This window comes from Nansenia antarctica (genome assembly GCF_963989245.1).
Source record: "Nansenia antarctica genome assembly, chromosome: 4".
Lineage (NCBI taxonomy): Eukaryota > Metazoa > Chordata > Actinopteri > Argentiniformes > Microstomatidae > Nansenia > Nansenia antarctica.
Genome location: NC_137689.1, coordinates 25709224 through 25728217, shown reverse-complemented (window position 1 = coordinate 25728217; position 18994 = coordinate 25709224). Strand labels below are relative to the sequence as shown.

Here is an 18994-nt window from a genome sequence, read left to right as displayed (position 1 = left end):
TTCCCACCAAGTCCAGAAGGCAGACAGAAATAGACCGACTAGTCAAGGAGAGGAGGCAGCTGAAGAAGCAATGGAGGAAGGCCACAGAGGAGGAGAAGGAGGGAATAAACCTGCTGCAGGAAGAGATTAAGAGCAGGCTTGCAACACTGAGGAGAGCTGAAAACCTCCTGAAGAGGCGCAGAAGGAAGGAGCAAACAAGATCACGCTTCTACAAAGATCCTTTCAAATTTGTGAAGACTCTCTTCACAAAGGAGAAGAGCGGAAGTCTCTCAGTGGCAAAGGCCCACCTGGAAGAACATCTGAAAAAGGGCTGCACAGATGACCGACACCAGGAAGAGGTCTCGCTCCCACCTGACATGCCACCAGTCAATCCACCAGAGCACGAACTAGATATCAGTCCACCCAGGTGGAGTGAAGTAGACAACACTGTGCGAAGAGCAAGGGCCGCGTCAGCTCCAGGTCCCAACGGAGTTCCATACAGGCTCTACAAAAACGCACCAGATGTCCTGAAATTCCTCTGGAAGCTGATGAAAGTTGTGTGGCAAAAGAAGGCGATACCAACGTCCTGGCGGAGAGCCGGAGGGATCCTTATCCCCAAGGAAAAGGACTAAACAGAAATCGGACAGTTCCGGCAGATCAGCCTTCTAAATGTCGAGGGAAAAATCTTCTTCAGCGTGGTCGCTCATAGGCTGGCAGGATACCTGCAAAGAAACAACCTGATTGACACGTCAATCCAGAAAGCAGACATCTCAGGCTTCTCAGGGTGTGTCGAACATGCTAGTGTCATCTGGCATCAGATCCAGGTCGCCAAGAAGGAGGGAACGGATCTCCACGTGGTGTTCCTGGATCTCGCGAATGCCTTTGGCTCAGTCCCTCACAACCTCCTGTGGACAGCCTTCGACTACTTCAGGATCCCACCAGCTCTCACAACCCTTGTCAAAGCCTACTTCCAGGACGTCCAGCTCTGCGTGACCACAGCAGAGTACACCACAGCATGGCAACATCTGGAAGTGGGAATCATGGCCGGCTGCACCATCTCCCCGCTGGCCTTCACCCTGGCCATGGAGGTCATTATTCGGGCCTCTCGATGGGTGGTTGGCGGACAGCGAATAAGACCTGGGCTGAGGCTGCCGCCGATCAGAGCCTACATGGATGACCTCACAACACTCACCACGACCAAGGCTTGCACAGTACGGCTACTAAGAAAGCTCCAGGAAAACATTGAGTTGGCTCGCATGAAGATCAAGCCGAGCAAGTCCAGAAGCATCTCCATTGTCAAGGGGAAGCTGTCAGACCACCGCTTCCACATTGGCGAAGAACCCATTCCAACGGTCTCCGAGAAGCCTGTGAAGAGCCTAGGTCGTTGGTATGATGCCTCCCTCAAAGGTAAAGAGCAAGTAGAGCAGCTCAGGAAGGAGGTAGCCAGCGGCCTGGAGAACATCGACAGAACCCTGCTTCCTGGCAAGCTGAAGCTCTGGTGCATGCAGTATGGACTACTTCCACGTCTCCTGTGGCCACTAACCCTCTATGAAGTTCCTCTCTCAAAGGTCCTGTTGCGTTTGCCGTAGCTGTTTGCTGTTTCCGGGTTCAGAGCACGCTGGCGTCAAGCGCTGTGACTGCCGCTTCTGTCTCCCGGTCTTGTCTTTTTGTATCCTGTCTTTTTGTATCCTGTCCTGGTTTCTTGTTTTCGCCGTCTACCTTGTTTTGTGTGCCCGTCTTCCCCTGGAGGTCTCCGCTTTTTATTTTTCTTCTTTTCTTTTCCAAGTATTTTTGACTTTTCGCCGACCTCCGCTGCTTTCCCCCCCGCCACCTCCCGCCTCTCACTGCCTCCACTACCGGATTACAGTATCCATCGCCTCCGCTACCGGACTAAGTATCCATCGCCTCCTCTACCGGACTGCAGTATTCACCGCCTCATCGTTCCTGTCCCCCGGCTTTGTGTTGCTGACCGACCCGCTGCGCGCCGCTCTCAGACATCGCTGGCCTGGCTGTGCTGTGCCACTACCCCCGTCCCGGGAGGTAGCCACCACTCCCTCCCCGGTTCGGGGGTTGCCATCTCCGCAGGTGAGTGTCAGTCCTTCCCGGCCTTCACTCACTACTGCAGGTTTTGGTCGCTGGCATGGCACGGTTAGGCTGGCTGGCCGCGCGGGTTCAGTCCCAGGCTGGCAATACAGATGACAACAACAACAACAACAACACCACGCTGTCACTCTGGTCCACTGCCATGTTTACACAACTCACTGCCCACCAACTACTAGTCACTCCCAACCTATCCACTGAACTGCTCCCACCTGTACTCTGGTTTCATCTCCAACTTGGACTCACCCTCCTGCTGCTCCTATTGTTTTGCCCTGGACCCCCGCCCACCATACTCACCTATACTGCCACTGACCTTCACTCACTGAACCATAACCATCGCCTCACTGTAGCTGCTGCCACCGCCGCCACCAAGGCAGGCATTCTCCGCCGCCGCCGCTACATCCACCGAGGCTCCCAGCAACATCGACACCGGACTCTACACCACCCTGAAGGCACAAACATCCCCTCATTCTGGACTAACTCTCGCTCACCTGTCATCACCCCACACCGCACCGCTGACCCCTCAAACCTCCGCTCTCTCCCTCCTGCTCCCCCATCCATCTCCCTTGCACTATTGAACACTCGCTCTCTCTCCAACAAATCCCCTGTCATATCTGAACTGATACTGGACAACAACCTGGACATACTTCTCCTCACTGAAACCTGGCAACAACCCTCGGACTACTACTCACTCAACCAGGCCACCCCCCCTAATTACACCTACATCGCTAAACCCCGCCTCTCCAAGCGAGGGGGTGGTCTCGCTGCTCTCCACAAACTCACCCTAACTGTCACTGTACTGGACCTCAACCTCCCACCCATGTCATCCTTCGAATACCTCGCCTTTTCACTCCCCAACTCCATAACTGCACTCCTACTCTACCGCCCACCGAAGCCACACCCCTCTTTTCTGTCTGATCTCTCTGAACTCCTCACCATTGCCTCTTCCCTTTCTACCCGTCTCTTACTCACCGGTGACTTTAATATCCATGTCGACCAACCCAACTCCAACCTCACCTCTGATTTCCTCTCTCTCCTTGATTGTTTCCACCTCACCCAGCACATCAACTTCCCCACCCATGTAAAAGGCCACACACTCGACCTTGTCTGCTCTGCCTCCCTACCCATATCCAACCCCCACCCTTTTCCTTTCCCACTCTCTGACCACCACTGCATCCTCTTCTCTGCCCCCCTGCCCCTACCGCGCCAACCCATCAAACGCACCATCTCCTTCCGTAACATAAAATCTGTCAACCCACTCACTCTATCCCAGTCCATATCTTCTGCCCTCCCCACTGACTCCACTCCCACCAACCCGGAAGACTATGCCACCTTACTCAACTCCATTCTCTCTGACTCCCTTGACTCACTGGCCCCCTTGAAAACCATCACTGTCTCCTTCACCACCTCCTCCCCCTGGTACACCCCTGAACTACGCACCATGAAACAGACCGGCCGCCAACTTGAACGACTACACAATAGAACCCACCTCACTGTCCATGCCGAAGTCTACAAGCAACATATCTCCTCCTACCGTGACGCACTCCAAGCTGCCAAATCTGCCTACTACTCCACCCTCATCAACACCTCCAATCGAAACCCCCGCACCCTCTTCTCCACTGTCAAGACACTCCTCCAACCCCCGGACAACAACACAACTTCCTCCCCTGACCTCTGCAACTCCTTTCTCCACGCCTTCAACAGCAAGATCTCCCACATCAATAGCTCACTGACTGCCTCCATCTCCAACTCCACCACCCCCGCCCCTGCTGTCATCTTCCCCCCTCCTGACAACCCTCCCCCTACTCCTCTCACTACTTTCTCCCCTATTGACTCCTCCCTCATCACTACTATCATCACCGCCTCCAAAACAACCACCTGCTCCCTCGACCCCCTCCCTACCACCCTGACCAAGGCCTGCCTATCTCCAACCTACCATTCCTTTCCAAAACCCTAGAGCGCGTTGTCGCTGCCCAACTTCACTCCCACCTCCAATCCAACAAACTGTATGAACCCCTTCAATCTGGCTTCCGCCCACATCACAGCACTGAAACAGCCCTGGTCAAAGTAATCAACGATCTCCTCACCTCTGCAGACTCAGGTGCCCTCAACATCCTAGTTCTACTAGACCTGAGCGCAGCCTTCGACACAGTGTCCCACTCCATCCTCCTTCAAAGGCTGCGCCAACTGGGTGTTGAGGGCACCGCCCTGGACTGGCTCACCTCCTACCTCACCAACAGACACCAGTTCATCTCCCTCTCCGGTCACACCTCCTCCTCCTCCTCTGTCACACAGGGGGTTTGGGGCCTCAGGATTAGTACACCGGCCTGGAGCAAGGCCAATCCATCTCAGAGACGCAAGCTGGTGGTCCAGGAGGTACGTCGGGAAGAGGAAGCAAGAAGGCGCGCACAAGCTGTGGCGCAGGCAAAGCAAGGGCAGTGGATGGCATGGGAAGGAGTGGAAAAGAGGAAGATCTCCTGGAAAGATCTGTGGGAGATGGAGGCATTCAGAGCGAGCTTCACCATCAGGGCTGCCTACAATGTCCTGCCTTCTCCTGCAAACCTAAGCCAGTGGTATGGCGAAGACCCCACGTGCCCTCTATGTCAAAGTCCAGCAACACTGAAGCACATCTTAGTGGGATGCAAGACCAGCCTTACCCAAGGCCGTTACACCTGGCGGCACGACCAGGTGCTAAGGTGTCTTGCAGCAGTGCTGGAAAGTCAACGGACAAGTGTGAACGCCCTTCCTCCCCCGTCATCCCGGTGGCAGCCAGCACCATTTGTTCGGGAGGGTGAGGGTCAAGCCAGCCTCACCACCATAAGACCAGACACTGGGCAGCTGGGCAGAGCACGGGACTGGAAGCTGCTGGCAGACTTGGACAAGAAACTCTGCTTCCCAGCTGAGATCGCATCCACCAACCTGCGACCAGACCTTGTGCTGTGGTCAGCCTCGCTCAAGTTCGTTTACATCATCGAGCTCACTGTGCCCTGGGAGGGTGCAGTGGAGGAGGCCTACGAGCGGAAGAGGCTGAGGTACACTGAACTCGCAGCAGATGCCCAACAACAAGGCTGGACAGCGAAGGTACGCCCAGTGGAAGTAGGCTGCAGAGGGTTCGTAGCCACCTCAACATCCAGGCTACTCAGGGAGATGGGAGTGCGAGGGAAGGCCCACCGGCAGGCAATCAAGGACCTCTCCAGGGCTGCTGAAAAGGGGAGCCAGTGGCTGTGGATGAAGAGAAAGGACTCGACCCGGGCGTTCAAATGAGCTGATCGCATCTAGGGAGTGAACCTGGGATTCACTGCTGAACCCTCTGGAGGTGTTGTGGGCTTATCAGCGAAACATTCATGAAGGAGGGCGCCCACTTGACAACCCAAAGGATGCCATCGCTCATTTGAACACCACAGAGTCTCATCGGTGCCTTAAGTATGTATCTATCGAGGGATATCAACATCTAGTCCTACATAACAGATTCTATAAAATGAGCTGTTGCTTTTATTGTGCCTTCCAATCTGACCTTCCAATAATAATAATAATAACAATAACAATAACAATAATAATAATAATAACAATAACTTTGTACGTTATTTGCAGCTCAAAGTGCTCCAATCATTATATAACCATAATCAATAACATGACATGATCTGAACATAGCAGGAAAAGTGACTTCAGGATGAACATAACATAATATTTCCCTTCTAATTAATGTAATTATTAAGTCTAAAAATGAATGAATCTCAGATTCAATTCAATTCAACTTTATTCGCCATGTGCAATGCACTAGGAACATGACTTGGTATTCTACCATGCTGAACAAGCTACAGTACATACAACAGCAAGACGACAATACAACAAAACTCAAGACAAAATATACAGTACCAATATGAGTGAATATTATGAATAAATATACTGTACAACTCAGTGCAAGAACATGTAAAGTGCAAGGTGCAATGATCAGGAGTTATTGAGGAGGGCTTTGGGGAAGAAACTGTTCAAGTGGCGTGATGTTTTTGTCCTGGTGGCCCTGTACCGCTGTCCAGAAGGGAGTAATGCAAACAAGCTGTGAGCTGGATGTGAGGGGTCAGCCACAATCTTGCGTGCTCTCTTCAGTGATCTGGAGCTATGGAGGTCTGTGATGGGAGGCAGGGGGCAGCCGATGATCCGCTCAGCTGTCAGATTGTATGGTACCTAGATTTCATTGAAGAGGACCCACTCTATCTACAGTATTTGTTTAACCAAATGAAGATCTCAGTGTTTATGCCCTGATCACAGTTGGCAGTGAAAGCTGCCATGGGAAATCGCAATAAACAAGGTTGGGAGGAGGCAACCTCATTCCAGTATGCCGTGTTTTTTAATATCCTTGTTGAAATTAATTTCCCCCGCTCAGATATTTTCAGACTCTGTTTAATAAACCCTGGGAGCGATCTCTCCCCTTCCTCTCTGTCAGGGACGGGGAGCGCTGCCGTAATCTCATCCCAGAGTGACGCTAACAGTCACATGATAACACCTGAAGGTTGATTGAGGAGAAGAGAATAGAAACATTAAGCTGCTCAGTCACTGACAGGAGACAGAAAGGGGAGAATTGACGGTAAGATAATTAGAGATGGAGAGACAAGCTCCTCTTTCTCTGACCCGTCTCTCTCAGTCTCTGTGTGTGTGTGTGTGTGTGTGTGTGTTTGTGTGCTCGTGCGCGTGTGTGTGTGTCTCTCTTTCTTTTTCTCTCTCTGTCTCTCTATTAGTCTCTCTCTCTCTCTCAGAGATGGGGGTGGATTCGTGACCGTTTTGTAAGAGAGTAGGTTGTTGATATCAAGATGGATCCCAGCTGTGACAAATATATCCCTATGTCACTGTCAACACACATAATTCAACTGATACATGTTGTTCACTGGTCACAGAATCAGTTAATATGTGACAGGGTCTAGTGTTTTGGGCCACAACTCGGCAATTGTCATGTCCCGCAAATCAGCAAAAAGCATTTCTTGTGTTTTCAGTTTTTTTGCATATTACGAAAGTTGAAGTGTTAAAGAGCCCATTCGATATAACAGACAACAGTTTTAGGGTTAGTGTGTGTGTGAGTGTGTGTGTGTGTGTGTGTGTGTGTGTGTGTGTGTGTGTGTGTGTGTATGTGTGTGTGTGTGTGTGTGTGTGTCTGTGTGTGTCTGTGTGTGTCTGTGTGTGTCTGTGTGTGTCTGTGTGTGTGTGTGTGTGTGTGTGTGTGTGTGTGTGTCTGTGTGTCTCTGTGTCTGTGTCTGTGTCTGTGTCTGTGTCTGTGTGTGTGTGTGTGTGTGTGTGTGTGTGTGTGTGTGTGTGTGTGTGTGTGTGTGCATGGTTGGCAGGTGAACCACAGGTGTGCCACAGCAGGAAGTGCTCCCGTCGCTGAGTCAATATTGAACCGGCCGCAGCCACACTACAGGACCTGCAGCTGAGCCAGCACACACACACACACACACACACACACACACACACACACACACACACACACACAGGAGCCAGGGCTACAACAACACTGTACCTCCACACACACACTCATTTTGCCTAGGGACTAGGGATGTTAATCAGCTGTAACTCTGACACCTTTACCACTGATGTGTAAACTGATACGTGTCTTAATGTGAAATAAATCAAACATTCGACACAGACAGTTACTCCATCCATAACATTATATAGAGACACGACATGGCACACGGCTACATTATATAGAGACACGGCTACTCTGGGACTTTAGATAATAATAATAATAATAATACATTAGACTTATATAGCGCTTTCCTAGACACTCAAAGACGCTTTACAAACTGAAAAGATTGAGTTGTAGTCGGTTTTTGAAAAGTGATCATGTATCTATCATATCTATACATCATATCATGTTATCATTTTTAGATGACTAAATCTAAGTCTAAGTGTCTTTGTAGGACAATCTACTCTGTATACTGCAATTACACCTAGATTTCGGTGGAGAAGCGGCGAACAAGCAACGTCAGCGTCCTCTCTCAACCGGCATTTTTTGAAAAGTGATCAGTGACAGATGTGTGTTTGGCACATCATTTGTGCATAAGAGAGCTGTACATGTCTAGTGATTCTAAATGTGTAGTTATGTGTTTTTAGCATGTTGTGATGTGCACACCATGTAGTTAGATGTTCATCGCGATGTAATAATAAATAATAATTCTAGACACTCAAAGACGCTTTACAAACTGAAAAGATCCTGTAGTAATAATAAAAAGAAACAAAAGGTAAATAGAAGAAAGTATAGGGGCCTAATTGTGGTAGTGCTGGGGACACATGAGGGGGAGAGGGTTAACTGGTGAAGGCGAGCTTGAAGAGGTGGGTTTTGAGGGCCTGTTTAAATGTTGGGAGGGTGTTGGCCTGTCTGATGTGGTTGGGGAGGGCGTTCCAGAGGGACGGGGGTGCGGCTGAAAAGGCCCTATCACCCCAGGTTCTTTAAGTATAATAATAATACATTTTATTTATGGGCGCCTTTCAAGGCTCTCAAGGACACCGTACAAGACAGTTTAAAACCACATATCAAAACATTAAATTCAACAAAGCAAATTGAGATAAAAACAGCAAAATCAGATATAACAACAATCAAAATACAGGATATCAAACCAAGTAGGCCATTGTCAAAAGGTGTGTTTTAAGACTGGATTTGAAAGTGATGAGAGTGTCAATATTGCGTATGTTAGGTGGCAGAGAGTTCCAGAGGCGGGGAGCAGAACGGCTGAAGGCTCTAGATCCCATAGTAGTCAGGCGGGCAGAAGGTATAATGAGTTGAAAGGCAGTGGAGGATCGGATAGTGCGAGAGGGAGTGTAGGTGTGAAGGAGTTCAGAGAGATATAGGGGTGCAAGATTGTGAAGGGCCTTGAAAGTGAGGAGAAGTATGGGGGTAATGTACTTTTTAAAGTAGTACTTTTTTAAGTATGGGCGTAATATACTGTACCTTCTAAGCTGATAGCTGTTTTGCGTGTGTTTTGATTCAGAGCGAGATTCTGCTGTATTTGGTTTGAGGTGGACCAACATTCAAATAAGCATATCTTCTTCTTATATACATATCTTCAGATTTCAGTTTATAATATCATTTGAAAAGCTTACAGTCAAACATAGCGTTCCATCCATGCGTTACAATGAGCCCATCCTACGGTTTCTCCCTCCCTCACCTTCCACTGGTGTATAAATACTACTCTGTCTGGCGCTGTCGTGACCAGGAGGAGAAGAGGAGGAGGAAAGAGAGAGAGAAGGAGAAGAGATGGAAAGAGAGAGAGAAAGAGAAGAAAAATTAGGAAAGAGAGAGAGAGAAAGAGAAGGGGAAGAGATGGAAAGATAGAGAGAGAAAGAGAAGGAGAAGAGATGGAAAGAGAGAAAGAGAAGGGGAATAGATGGAAAGAGAGAGAGAAGAGATGGAAAGAGAGAAAGAGAAGGGGAAGAGATGGAAAGAGAAAGAGAAGGAGAAGAGATGGAAAGAGAGAGAGAAAGAGAAAGAAGGGGAAGAGATGGAAAGAGAGAGAGAGAAAGAGAAGGAGAAGAGATGGAAAGAGAAAGAGAAGGAGAAGAGATGGAAAGAGAGAAAGAGAAGGGGAAGAGATGGAAAGAGAGAAAGAGAAGGAGAAGAGATGGAAAGAGAGAGAGAGAGAGAAAGAGAAGAAGAGATGGAAAGAGAAAGAGATGGAAAGAGAGAGAGAAAGAGAAGGGGAAGAGATGGAAAGAGAGAGAGAAAGAAGGAGAAGAGATGGAAAGAGAGAGAGAGAAAGAGAAGAGATGGAAAGAGAAAGAAGGAGAAGAGATGGAAAGAGAGAGAAAGAGAAGGAGAAGAGATGGAAAGAGAAGGAGAAAGAGAAGAGATGGAAAGAGAGAGAGAAAGAGAAGGAGGAGAGGAGGAAAGAGAGAGAGAAAGAGTAGCAGAAGAGGAGGAAAGAGAGAGAGAAAGAGAAGGAGAAGAGGAGGAAAGAGAGAGAGAAAGAGAAGGAGAAGAGGAGGAAGGAGAGAGAGAAAGAGAAGGAGAAGAGGAGGACTCCTTGTGACCTATCAACGTCCGCCTTCCAGTGGGGTAATCTGCTGGCTGTGGGAGGCTGGCTGGGGAGGGAGTGTTGGTTGCTCTGGGTGACAGCTGAGAGAGAGAGAGTAGGGAGAGAGAGAGAGAGAGAGAGAGAGAGAGAGAGAGAGAGAGAGAGAGAGAGAGAGAGAGAGAGAGAGAGAGAGAGAGTGAGGGGGTTGGGTGGGAAATGCCCACTAGAAGGACCCTCCAAGTCAGCCCTCCCAGGGGGAACCTCCAGTAGGATGACAGCAGAGTATAGTGGTGACGGGTCCACTGTGACACCCTCAGGATTAGAGACACCATGAACACTTCACCCAAGTGTTAGTGAACTCTTTACTACGTACACCGCCATACACACACATGCTCCTCACACACACACATGCTCTCTCTCTCACACACACACACACACACAAATCTAAAAAACCAAACAAAAAATGTATAGTCAATGGTAGGTGTGACTATACACTTTTGCTCCTTGCCAATCAAGGGATGACTCACTCTCTCCTCTCCTCTCCTCTCCTCTCCTCTCCCAAGGGCAATTAGTGGAAATGCAGCCTCAATAACTTTGGCTGGACCGAGGGGTTAGTCAGAATGCAGATTATATATCTATATAGATATCTATAAGTTACGGTACATATGGGAACACGGTACATGTGGGAAAACTAGGGTTAGGGTTAGGTGCTACGGTTAAGTTTAGGGTTAGGGGTAGGGTTAGGGATAGGGATAGGGTTAGGGTTAGACATGCCAGCATGTACCAAATCGACGTAGCACCTAACCCTAACCCTAGTTTTCCCACATGTACCGTATTCCCACATGTACCGTAACATATATATAGATATATTCTATATCTGTATTTCAAACGTGGTTGTTGTACATATGTGTGTGTGTTTGTGTGTGTGTGCAAGTGTGTGAGAGAGAGAGTGTGCCTACCTGTGTCCGCGTGCGGCTGTGTTTGAGCACGGTCATAGCACGGTCATAGCACGGTCATAGCACGGTCATAGCACGGTCATAGCATGGTCATAGCACGTTCCGGCGTCTTCCAAGGAGTCTGATTCATCGGTCTGTCACTAGCCCCCAAGCATTGAAGGCCCGGTGTTAGAGTCATGCTAGAGGCAGACAGACAGACAGACAGACAGACAGACAGACACACAGACACACAGACAGACAGACAGACAGACAGACAGACAGACAGACAGACAGACAGAGGCAGGCAGGCAGGCAGGCAGGCGGGCATTGAATACAGGGTCAGCTAAGGTTGGAGACTTGATATATCCATGTCCCCCTCCAGACCTCCAGTCGTAGCCAAATATCTAGTCTGCTCTTTGCTCTGCAGGCTGGTGCTCTGGGGAGATAAGGAGATATTGTATTTGTACGCCAGCAGAGGGTGGAGGAGGTGAGAGGAACGGGGCTCATTGTAATGATCGGAACGGACTGAGGAACGGCAATGAGCTGCTTCTCTGGTGTCTACCTCTGCCAGCCTCCGGTCTGGTCCCTGAATGTTTACTGGAAGTTCTTGTTACTGGAAGTTCCTTCTCCTCTCCTCTCTTCTCTCCTCTCCTCTCCTCTCTCTTCTCCTCTCCTCTCCTCCTCCTCTTCTCTTCTCTCCTCTCTTCTCTTGTTTGTGGGAAATCTCAACTGATAATAAACGACTTCACAAGATACATGGGCTGTCCTCTGACCATGCCTTTTCACTGTCTGGATTACTGTCATTCAGTCGGTGAGAGGAAAATATCTAGTAGCTATGCCACTCAATGTCATTGTCAAAACATTCTCTGTCACACTTCAAGAAACATGCTGTATACTGTTGGTCTCTTGGCAAACCAGTTACTGATGGTGCCTTTGAACCAGGGTGTGTGTGTGTGTGTGTGTCAGTCAGTCAGTAGTGTGTCAGTAGTGTGTCAGTGAGTCAGCAGGGCTGAGTTGGGTAGAGGCGAGCAGGCAGATGAGAGGCTAGTCTGTGATTAATCCCACACTTCTCTTCTCCTCTCTTCTCTTCTCTTCTCCTCACCTCTCCTCTCCTCTCCTCTCCTCTCCTCTCCTCTCCTCTCCTCTCCTCTCCTCTCCTCTCCTCTCCTCTCCTCTCCTCTCCTCTCCTCTCCTCTCCTCTCTTCTCTTCTCCTCTTCTTCTCTTCTCTTCTCCTCTCCTCTCTTCTCTCTCTGAGCTGTTGGAACACACACACACATACACACACGTCATGTGTCAAGTATCATGTGTCTTAGGAGAAGGACAGTGACATAACAACGATTGTCATGATTTTGGAAAGAATTTGCGTTCTGTCATACAAGTTGTTATCGTTGGCCAACCTATATGTAATATAGTAGGGATAACATCACATGACGGGTCACATGACTGGTCACATGACATCTGTGTCTGTCCCTGCAGCTGGCAGGAACACCACCAACGAGGAGCTGGAGAGCATGCTGGAGAGTGACAACCCTGCCATCTTCACATCAGGCGTAAGTCACACACAAGTGTGTGTGTGTGTGTGTGTGTGTGTGTGTGTGTGTGTGTGCGTGGGTGTGCGTGGGTGTGTGTGTGTGTAGAAATGCATCACTGCATTTCTAGCGCCATGCACCTCGCAGTATGTGCTTTGATTTAAGGCCGAGAACCCCGGCTGGCCACGTGTCGAAGTGTCCTTGGGCAAGACACTGAACCCCAAATTGCTCCCAGTGAGCGGGCCGGCGCCTTGCGTGGTAGCTTGCCGCCATTGGTGTGTGAATGTGTGTGTGAACGGATGAATGACAGGCCGTTGTAAAGCTTTGGAATAAGGCGCTATATAATTCAGTCCATTTTTTTCTATCTCCTCTGCTTTGACTGTGATTGGTCACCTCCGTCACCCCCTTCAGATCATCATGGACTCCAACATCAACCAACAAGCCCTGGATGAGATCGAGACGAGACACACGGAGATCATCAAACTGGAGAACAGCATCAGAGAGCTGCATGACATGTTCATGGACATGGCCATGCTGGTGGAGAGCCAGGTCAGACACACACACACACACACACACACACACACACACACACACACACACACACACACACACACACAGGGCTCCTACGGGTCCTTGAAATCCTTGAAAGTTTGTGAATTTGAGAAAAAAAAATCAAGGTTTTAAAAGTTTTTTTTTAAATAGACATGGGTCATTGAAAGTACTTGAATTCTCCTCTCTCTCTCTCTCTCTCTCAAAAAAATATATATTACAAATACATTTACTTAGCTTGTCAACAAGTAAATAAGTCCAGTGTTTCCTCTACATGCATTTCATCGTGGCGCACCGCCACGATGGAATTTCCTCCGCCACCATGCAGATTTCTCAAAAAAAAAAAAAAAGGCCGCTTTTTCTTTTAGACACACCCACAAGCGCGAAGCGACGCGCTTGCAAAACTGTTTTGTGATTGGTCGAATACATCTAGGCTGCGTGTAGACAAACTACGTCAAATGTTACAATATGCGCGACGACGGTGCTGGATCCTGGATCTGTGCATCGGTGTTTAGGAAGAACACGGAGCAGGCGCCAGACCAGACTAGATGATCGTGGAGTGAAGATATTATGAAAGTGTACGTGCTTGTCGATCACCCGTCGCATCGCGTACGCTTTAATAATCTCTTCACTCCACAATCATCTAGTCTGGTCTGGCGCCTGCTCCGTCTGTTTTTCTTCCTGCACACAGGTAAACAGATCCAGGATCCAGCAGCGTCTTCGGGCTCGCGCAAACAAACCCGGCGAATTTTTTTACTTGCCCCAGGCAAGCGTTACTGTTGAACCCTGCTGATACATGATTCTTCCCTGCACATTGACAATGTTTTCTCTCTCCTCTTTCTTCTGCGTTGTGAAGGGATCCACTGCAGCGTACACGAAAAGCGGCTACTGTGTCAACCGCTTCCCATAATAGTTACAACAACCATAAAGCCTCCATAATGATAATGAAAAGAAGGGGAGACGAATTTTTTATTGACAACGGAATTACATGCTGGAAAAACATGCAGACACAGACAATAAGAGACGTACGGGAAAACATTTTATTTTTTTTGGCCATCCTCGAGTTTTGGCTGAAATGACGTCGTTGTTTTGAGCGCGCGTGCGCGTTTCATGCGCGTGCACGCGAAAAAATCTCGGGCGCGCGTTGCGCGCGCGCGCTCAACGCTACCCGCCACCATTGTCAAAATTCCTGGAGGAAACACTGTAGTCTATTGCTTAACTTTACACATATTTCACAATATATTGTTTTGCTGTGCTGTGGTAGAGAAGGCAAGAGACCATCTCGTGTTCAAGCCTCTACATTCAAGCCTCTCTTTTTAATTGTTGTCTGTGAGCGGATAGTTCCCATTATATAAATTGTCATCTAGATCTGTCTCACACTATGCCGTGTTGGGTCCTTGAATTTGAGGGAATTGAGTCTTGAAAGTCCTTGAAAGGTGCTTGAATTTGATGTTTTAGAAGGTGTGGGAACCCTGCACATGCACACACACACACATTTGAATACTTTATTTGGGTTCACAGTAAAGCATGACATCAAAGAACCCTGAAATACTGTATACCAAAGGTAGTTGGTACTGTATACCAAAGGTACGTAGTTGGTACTGTATACAAAAGGTATACCTACAGACTAGTCATGGATATAGAGGTCACACTGTCTTCAACACACAACACACAACCAAGCTTCCCACAACAGCTGATGTCTTTGGGAGCTTTGGGAGTTTTGCCTGCAACGTGTGCATGCCGAGAAAAATAGGGGAGAGTCCGAATCTCTAGATGGCGTGCCGCGGCAGCCAGCGTGAGACACGCTTGAGACGCGCGCCTCACACACACGCTGTGAAACGCACCTGCGTCGCTGAGGTTGACTTGCTCGCACTGTGACTGATACACACTCATCCTGAATCTGTCCCTCGCCCCGCCTCTTTCACTCTCCTCCTTTCTTTCCTTCCTTGTTCTCTCTCTCTCTCTCTCTCTCTCTCTCTCTCTCTCTCTCTCTCTCTCTCTCTCTCTCTCTCTCTCTCTCTCTCTCTCTCTCTCTCTCTTCCCCCCCCCCCCCCCCCCCTCCTCAGGGAGAGATGATTGACCGTATCGAGTACAACGTGGAGCACTCTGTAGACTACGTGGAGCGGGCGGTGTCGGACACCAAGAAGGCAGTGAAGTACCAGAGTAAAGCCAGGAGGGTGAGTCACACAGGACCGTCCCTGTCACCGCATGAGCCCGCTCAATGGAGCTATCGCTAAGCCACGCCCCCTTTGGAAACTCGGACAAACAAACAACGCTTCACTGACGGTGACTGACCGACCGACCGACCGTGACTGAATGACATTCAATGACTTACAATGGCGCGAGTTGACACATTTCTGATTTCTGATTTACCACAGCAAGTAATAGACATGTATTTTTTTAATTATTTTTTTAAAGATGACAATAATATTTAGTCTAGAAGCTTTTCACCATCAGATATTAGGGAGTTGTTTGTCCGAGTTTTCTGCCTGTAGTGACTTTTGCTGTGATTGGACAATTTCTTTTTTTGGGGTGTGGCTTTAGCGATAGGTTCATTGTGATGAGATGTTGTTGATATGGCATTGACGTCACATGGCTTGGTTTGATGTGCGTGTCATTTACTTTCTGCATCAGTCTGTCTGTGTAAAGACTCAGTTAGATAAGATAAGAACACTTTATTTTATTCATCCAATTTTCCTTTGGGACACTGCCATAAGAAGGGAACAAATAAGGGTGAATGCCTGGCAGGTGATATAGACCGTCATAATAACAATAATATATAATATATATAATGAAATATAATATTTGCCATTTAGCTGACGCTATTATCCAAAGCAACTTACATTGCTGTGAGTGCATACAGTTTTCAGTATATATGGTCCCAGCGGGAATCGAACCCACAACCTCAGCGCCATGCTCTACCAACTGAGCCACTGAGGACACACTCTCCCACACACTCTATAATGAAGGTCACAGAACACAATGTTAATATAAGTTAATTTAGAATATAAGTGGGTTTGTGGGGCTTATGCTGTCCGCAGTGTTTATTGCACTTTGATGTAGACACACACACACACACACACACACACACACACACATACCATGTCAGTCGATAGGAGTTAATTCCTGTCTCAGTATCTACTGGATCAGCTAGGACTATGTTGCAAGAGAAAGAAAGCTTCATGCAGATCTACTGTACTGTAAGTGTGTGTGAAGGACTCAAGTTCAAGTTTATTGTTACATCACATTACAGTGAAAACAAGTGTAAGAGAGTAACATTCTTAAGCCCAATGCACACAGCGTGCGATTTCTGTTGCACGACAACTTTTGCACGACAACCATTGTTGTCATGAATGGAATCGAATTTTCGCCGTGCGATTAAAATCGGGGTCGTGTGCATTGGGATGCGATTTTCTCATAGACTTCCATTCAAACTTCAAAATGGAATGTTGACGTGCAACAGAAATCGCACGCTGTGTGCATTGGGCTTCAGGCTTCGGTTCCTGACATTGCAGCACAAGACAATAAGGCAACAGGCATAATTCAAGATAAAAAAAAGTGACAGTAGTACAGGACATAAGTGACAAAAGATTAGAAGATATAGATATAGTTATCAGTATCCAGACAATAAGGCAATAGGTATAATACAAGATGTGACAATAGTACAGGTAAGACAGGATGCACTAGTGGTGCATCTAGTAATAATAGATAGTTCAGTAGTCAAGTGGCTGTGAGCTTAAGGTTTACGTAGTCCAACACGTTCACACTGAAGATCAGATAGATGTACGTATATACTGTTTGTTCCAGGAGACCAGCAACCTTAGATGAAGATGAAGGCTCCGTTTCTTATTACTGAACAGGAACAACATTTCTGGTTCATAAGCGAGGCCCACTTGATCTGTCATGAAGGAAATCATTTGGAGTATTTTCTCTGCTAGGAAAACATTGTATGCTAAAGGAGCATTCCGTTATGTCTCAGGTCCTAGAGAAAGGTGAAGCAAATAAATGACCACACCATAGTGTTGCTTTGACCTACCCAGTCCTCTACGATCTACCAACATGATTACCAGGATGTTAGGGCTAGGCTTAGGCTTAGGCTGAGGGATGTTAGGCTTAGGGATGTTAGGGATGTTAGTGTTAGGGATGTTAGGGATGTTAGTGTTAGGGATGTTAGTGTTAGGGATGTTAGGGGTGTTAGTGTTAGGGATGTTAGGGATAATAATAACTTTTGTTTGTATAGCACTTTTCCTGCAAATGTTGCAGCTCAGGGATGTAGCACTCCATCTCATTCAGACACAATCCCATCTCCCCTTGACTCAATTCAGGCATTGAATGAAATGGCCATTTGATGGCATTCAGGGAAAGGACTGTGGATTAGGGGAGGCTGGTGGAGGTAGAAATGGGAGGCTGGGCTCATTGTTATGCCTGAAATGGAATGACGAATGGTATCAAGCGTTTACAACTTACATTTCATTACAACACTGCCTGTGTGTGTACCTCCACCACCGCCCTGCTGTTGATAGATCATTATATCACCCAGGCAGAGCCAGACCTTGTTAGTGTTAGGGATGTTAGTGTTAGGGATGTTAGGGATGTTAGTGTTAGGGATGTTAGTGTTAGGGATGTTAGGGATGTTAGTGTTAGGGATGTTAGTGTTAGGGATGTTAGGGATGTTAGTGTTAGGGATGTTAGTGTTAGGGATGTTAGTGTTAGGGATGTTAGAGATGTTAGTGTTAGGGATGTTAGAGATGTTAGTGTTAGGGATGTTAGTGTTAGGGATGTTAGTGTTAGGGATGTTAGGGATGTTAGAATAGTGTTAGGGATGTTAGTGTTAGGGATGTTAGGGATGTTAGTGTTAGGGATGTTAGGGATGTTAGTGTTAGGGATGTTAGTGTTAGGGATGTTAGTGTTAGGGATGTTAGGGATGTTAGTGTTAGGGATGTTAGGGATGTTAGGGATGTTATTGTTAGGGATGTTAGTGTTAGGGATGTTAGTGTTAGGGATGTTAGGGATGTTAGTGTTAGGGATGTTAGTGTTAGGGATGTTAGTGATGTTAGTGTTAGGGATGTTAGGGATGCTAGTGTTAGGGATGTTAGGGATGTTAGTGTTAGGGATGTTAGTGTTAGGGATGTTAGTGTTAGGGATGTTAGTGTTAGGGATGTTAGGGATGTTAGTGTTAGGGATGTTAGGGATGTTAGTGTTAGGGATGTTAGTGTTAGGGATGTTAGAGATATTAGTGTTAGGGATGTTAGTGTTAGGGATGATAGGGATGTTAGAGATGTTAGTGTTAGGGATGTTAGTGTTAGGGATGATAGGGATGTTAGGGATGTTAATGTTAGGGATGTTAGGGATGTTAATGTTAGGGATGTTAGTGTTAGGGATGTTAGTGTTAGGGATGTTAGGGATGTTAGTGTTAGGGATGTTAGAGATGTTAGTGTTAGGGATGTTAGAGATGTTAGTGTTAGGGATGTTAATGTTAGGGATGTTAGGGATGTTAGTGTTAGGGATGTTAGGGATGTTAATGTTAGGGATGTTAGTGTTAGGGATGTTAGTGTTAGGGATGTTAGGGATGTTAGTGTTAGGGATGTTAGAGATGTTAGTGTTAGGGATGTTAGGGATGTTAGTGTTAGGGATGTTAGTGTTAGGGATGTTAGGGATGTTAGTGTTAGGGATGTTAGGGATGTTAGTGTTAGGGATGTTAGTGTTAGGGATGTTAGTGTTAGGGATGTTAGTGTTAGGCACCACCGCCCCTGCTGTTGATAGCTCATTAGTTTCACCCAGGCAGAGCCAGACCTCATGTCTCTTTGTCTGTTTGAAGCTGGTGTTTATCCGTCCCCATCAGCGCTGTGCTGGCCGCCTATGGGCTCCTCGCTACATGAATGAAGCTGTCTCTCTTCTCCT

The 18994-nt window shown here is 47.6% G+C and overlaps 1 protein-coding gene across 1 annotated transcript in view; it reads left to right on the top strand.

The window, feature by feature from the left end:
- The window catches only part of LOC308155457 (syntaxin-1A), a gene marked incomplete at both ends in the record, with an annotated part of 61460 nt that overhangs the window by 40898 nt on the left and 1568 nt on the right, over positions 1 to 18994 (top strand). The window contains 3 exons of the mRNA XM_080528778.1: positions 12492 to 12565; positions 12956 to 13093; positions 15160 to 15270. Of these exons, the coding sequence (XP_080384904.1) occupies positions 12492 to 12565; positions 12956 to 13093; positions 15160 to 15270 (323 nt within the window). The remainder of the gene's footprint in view (positions 1 to 12491; positions 12566 to 12955; positions 13094 to 15159; positions 15271 to 18994) is intronic.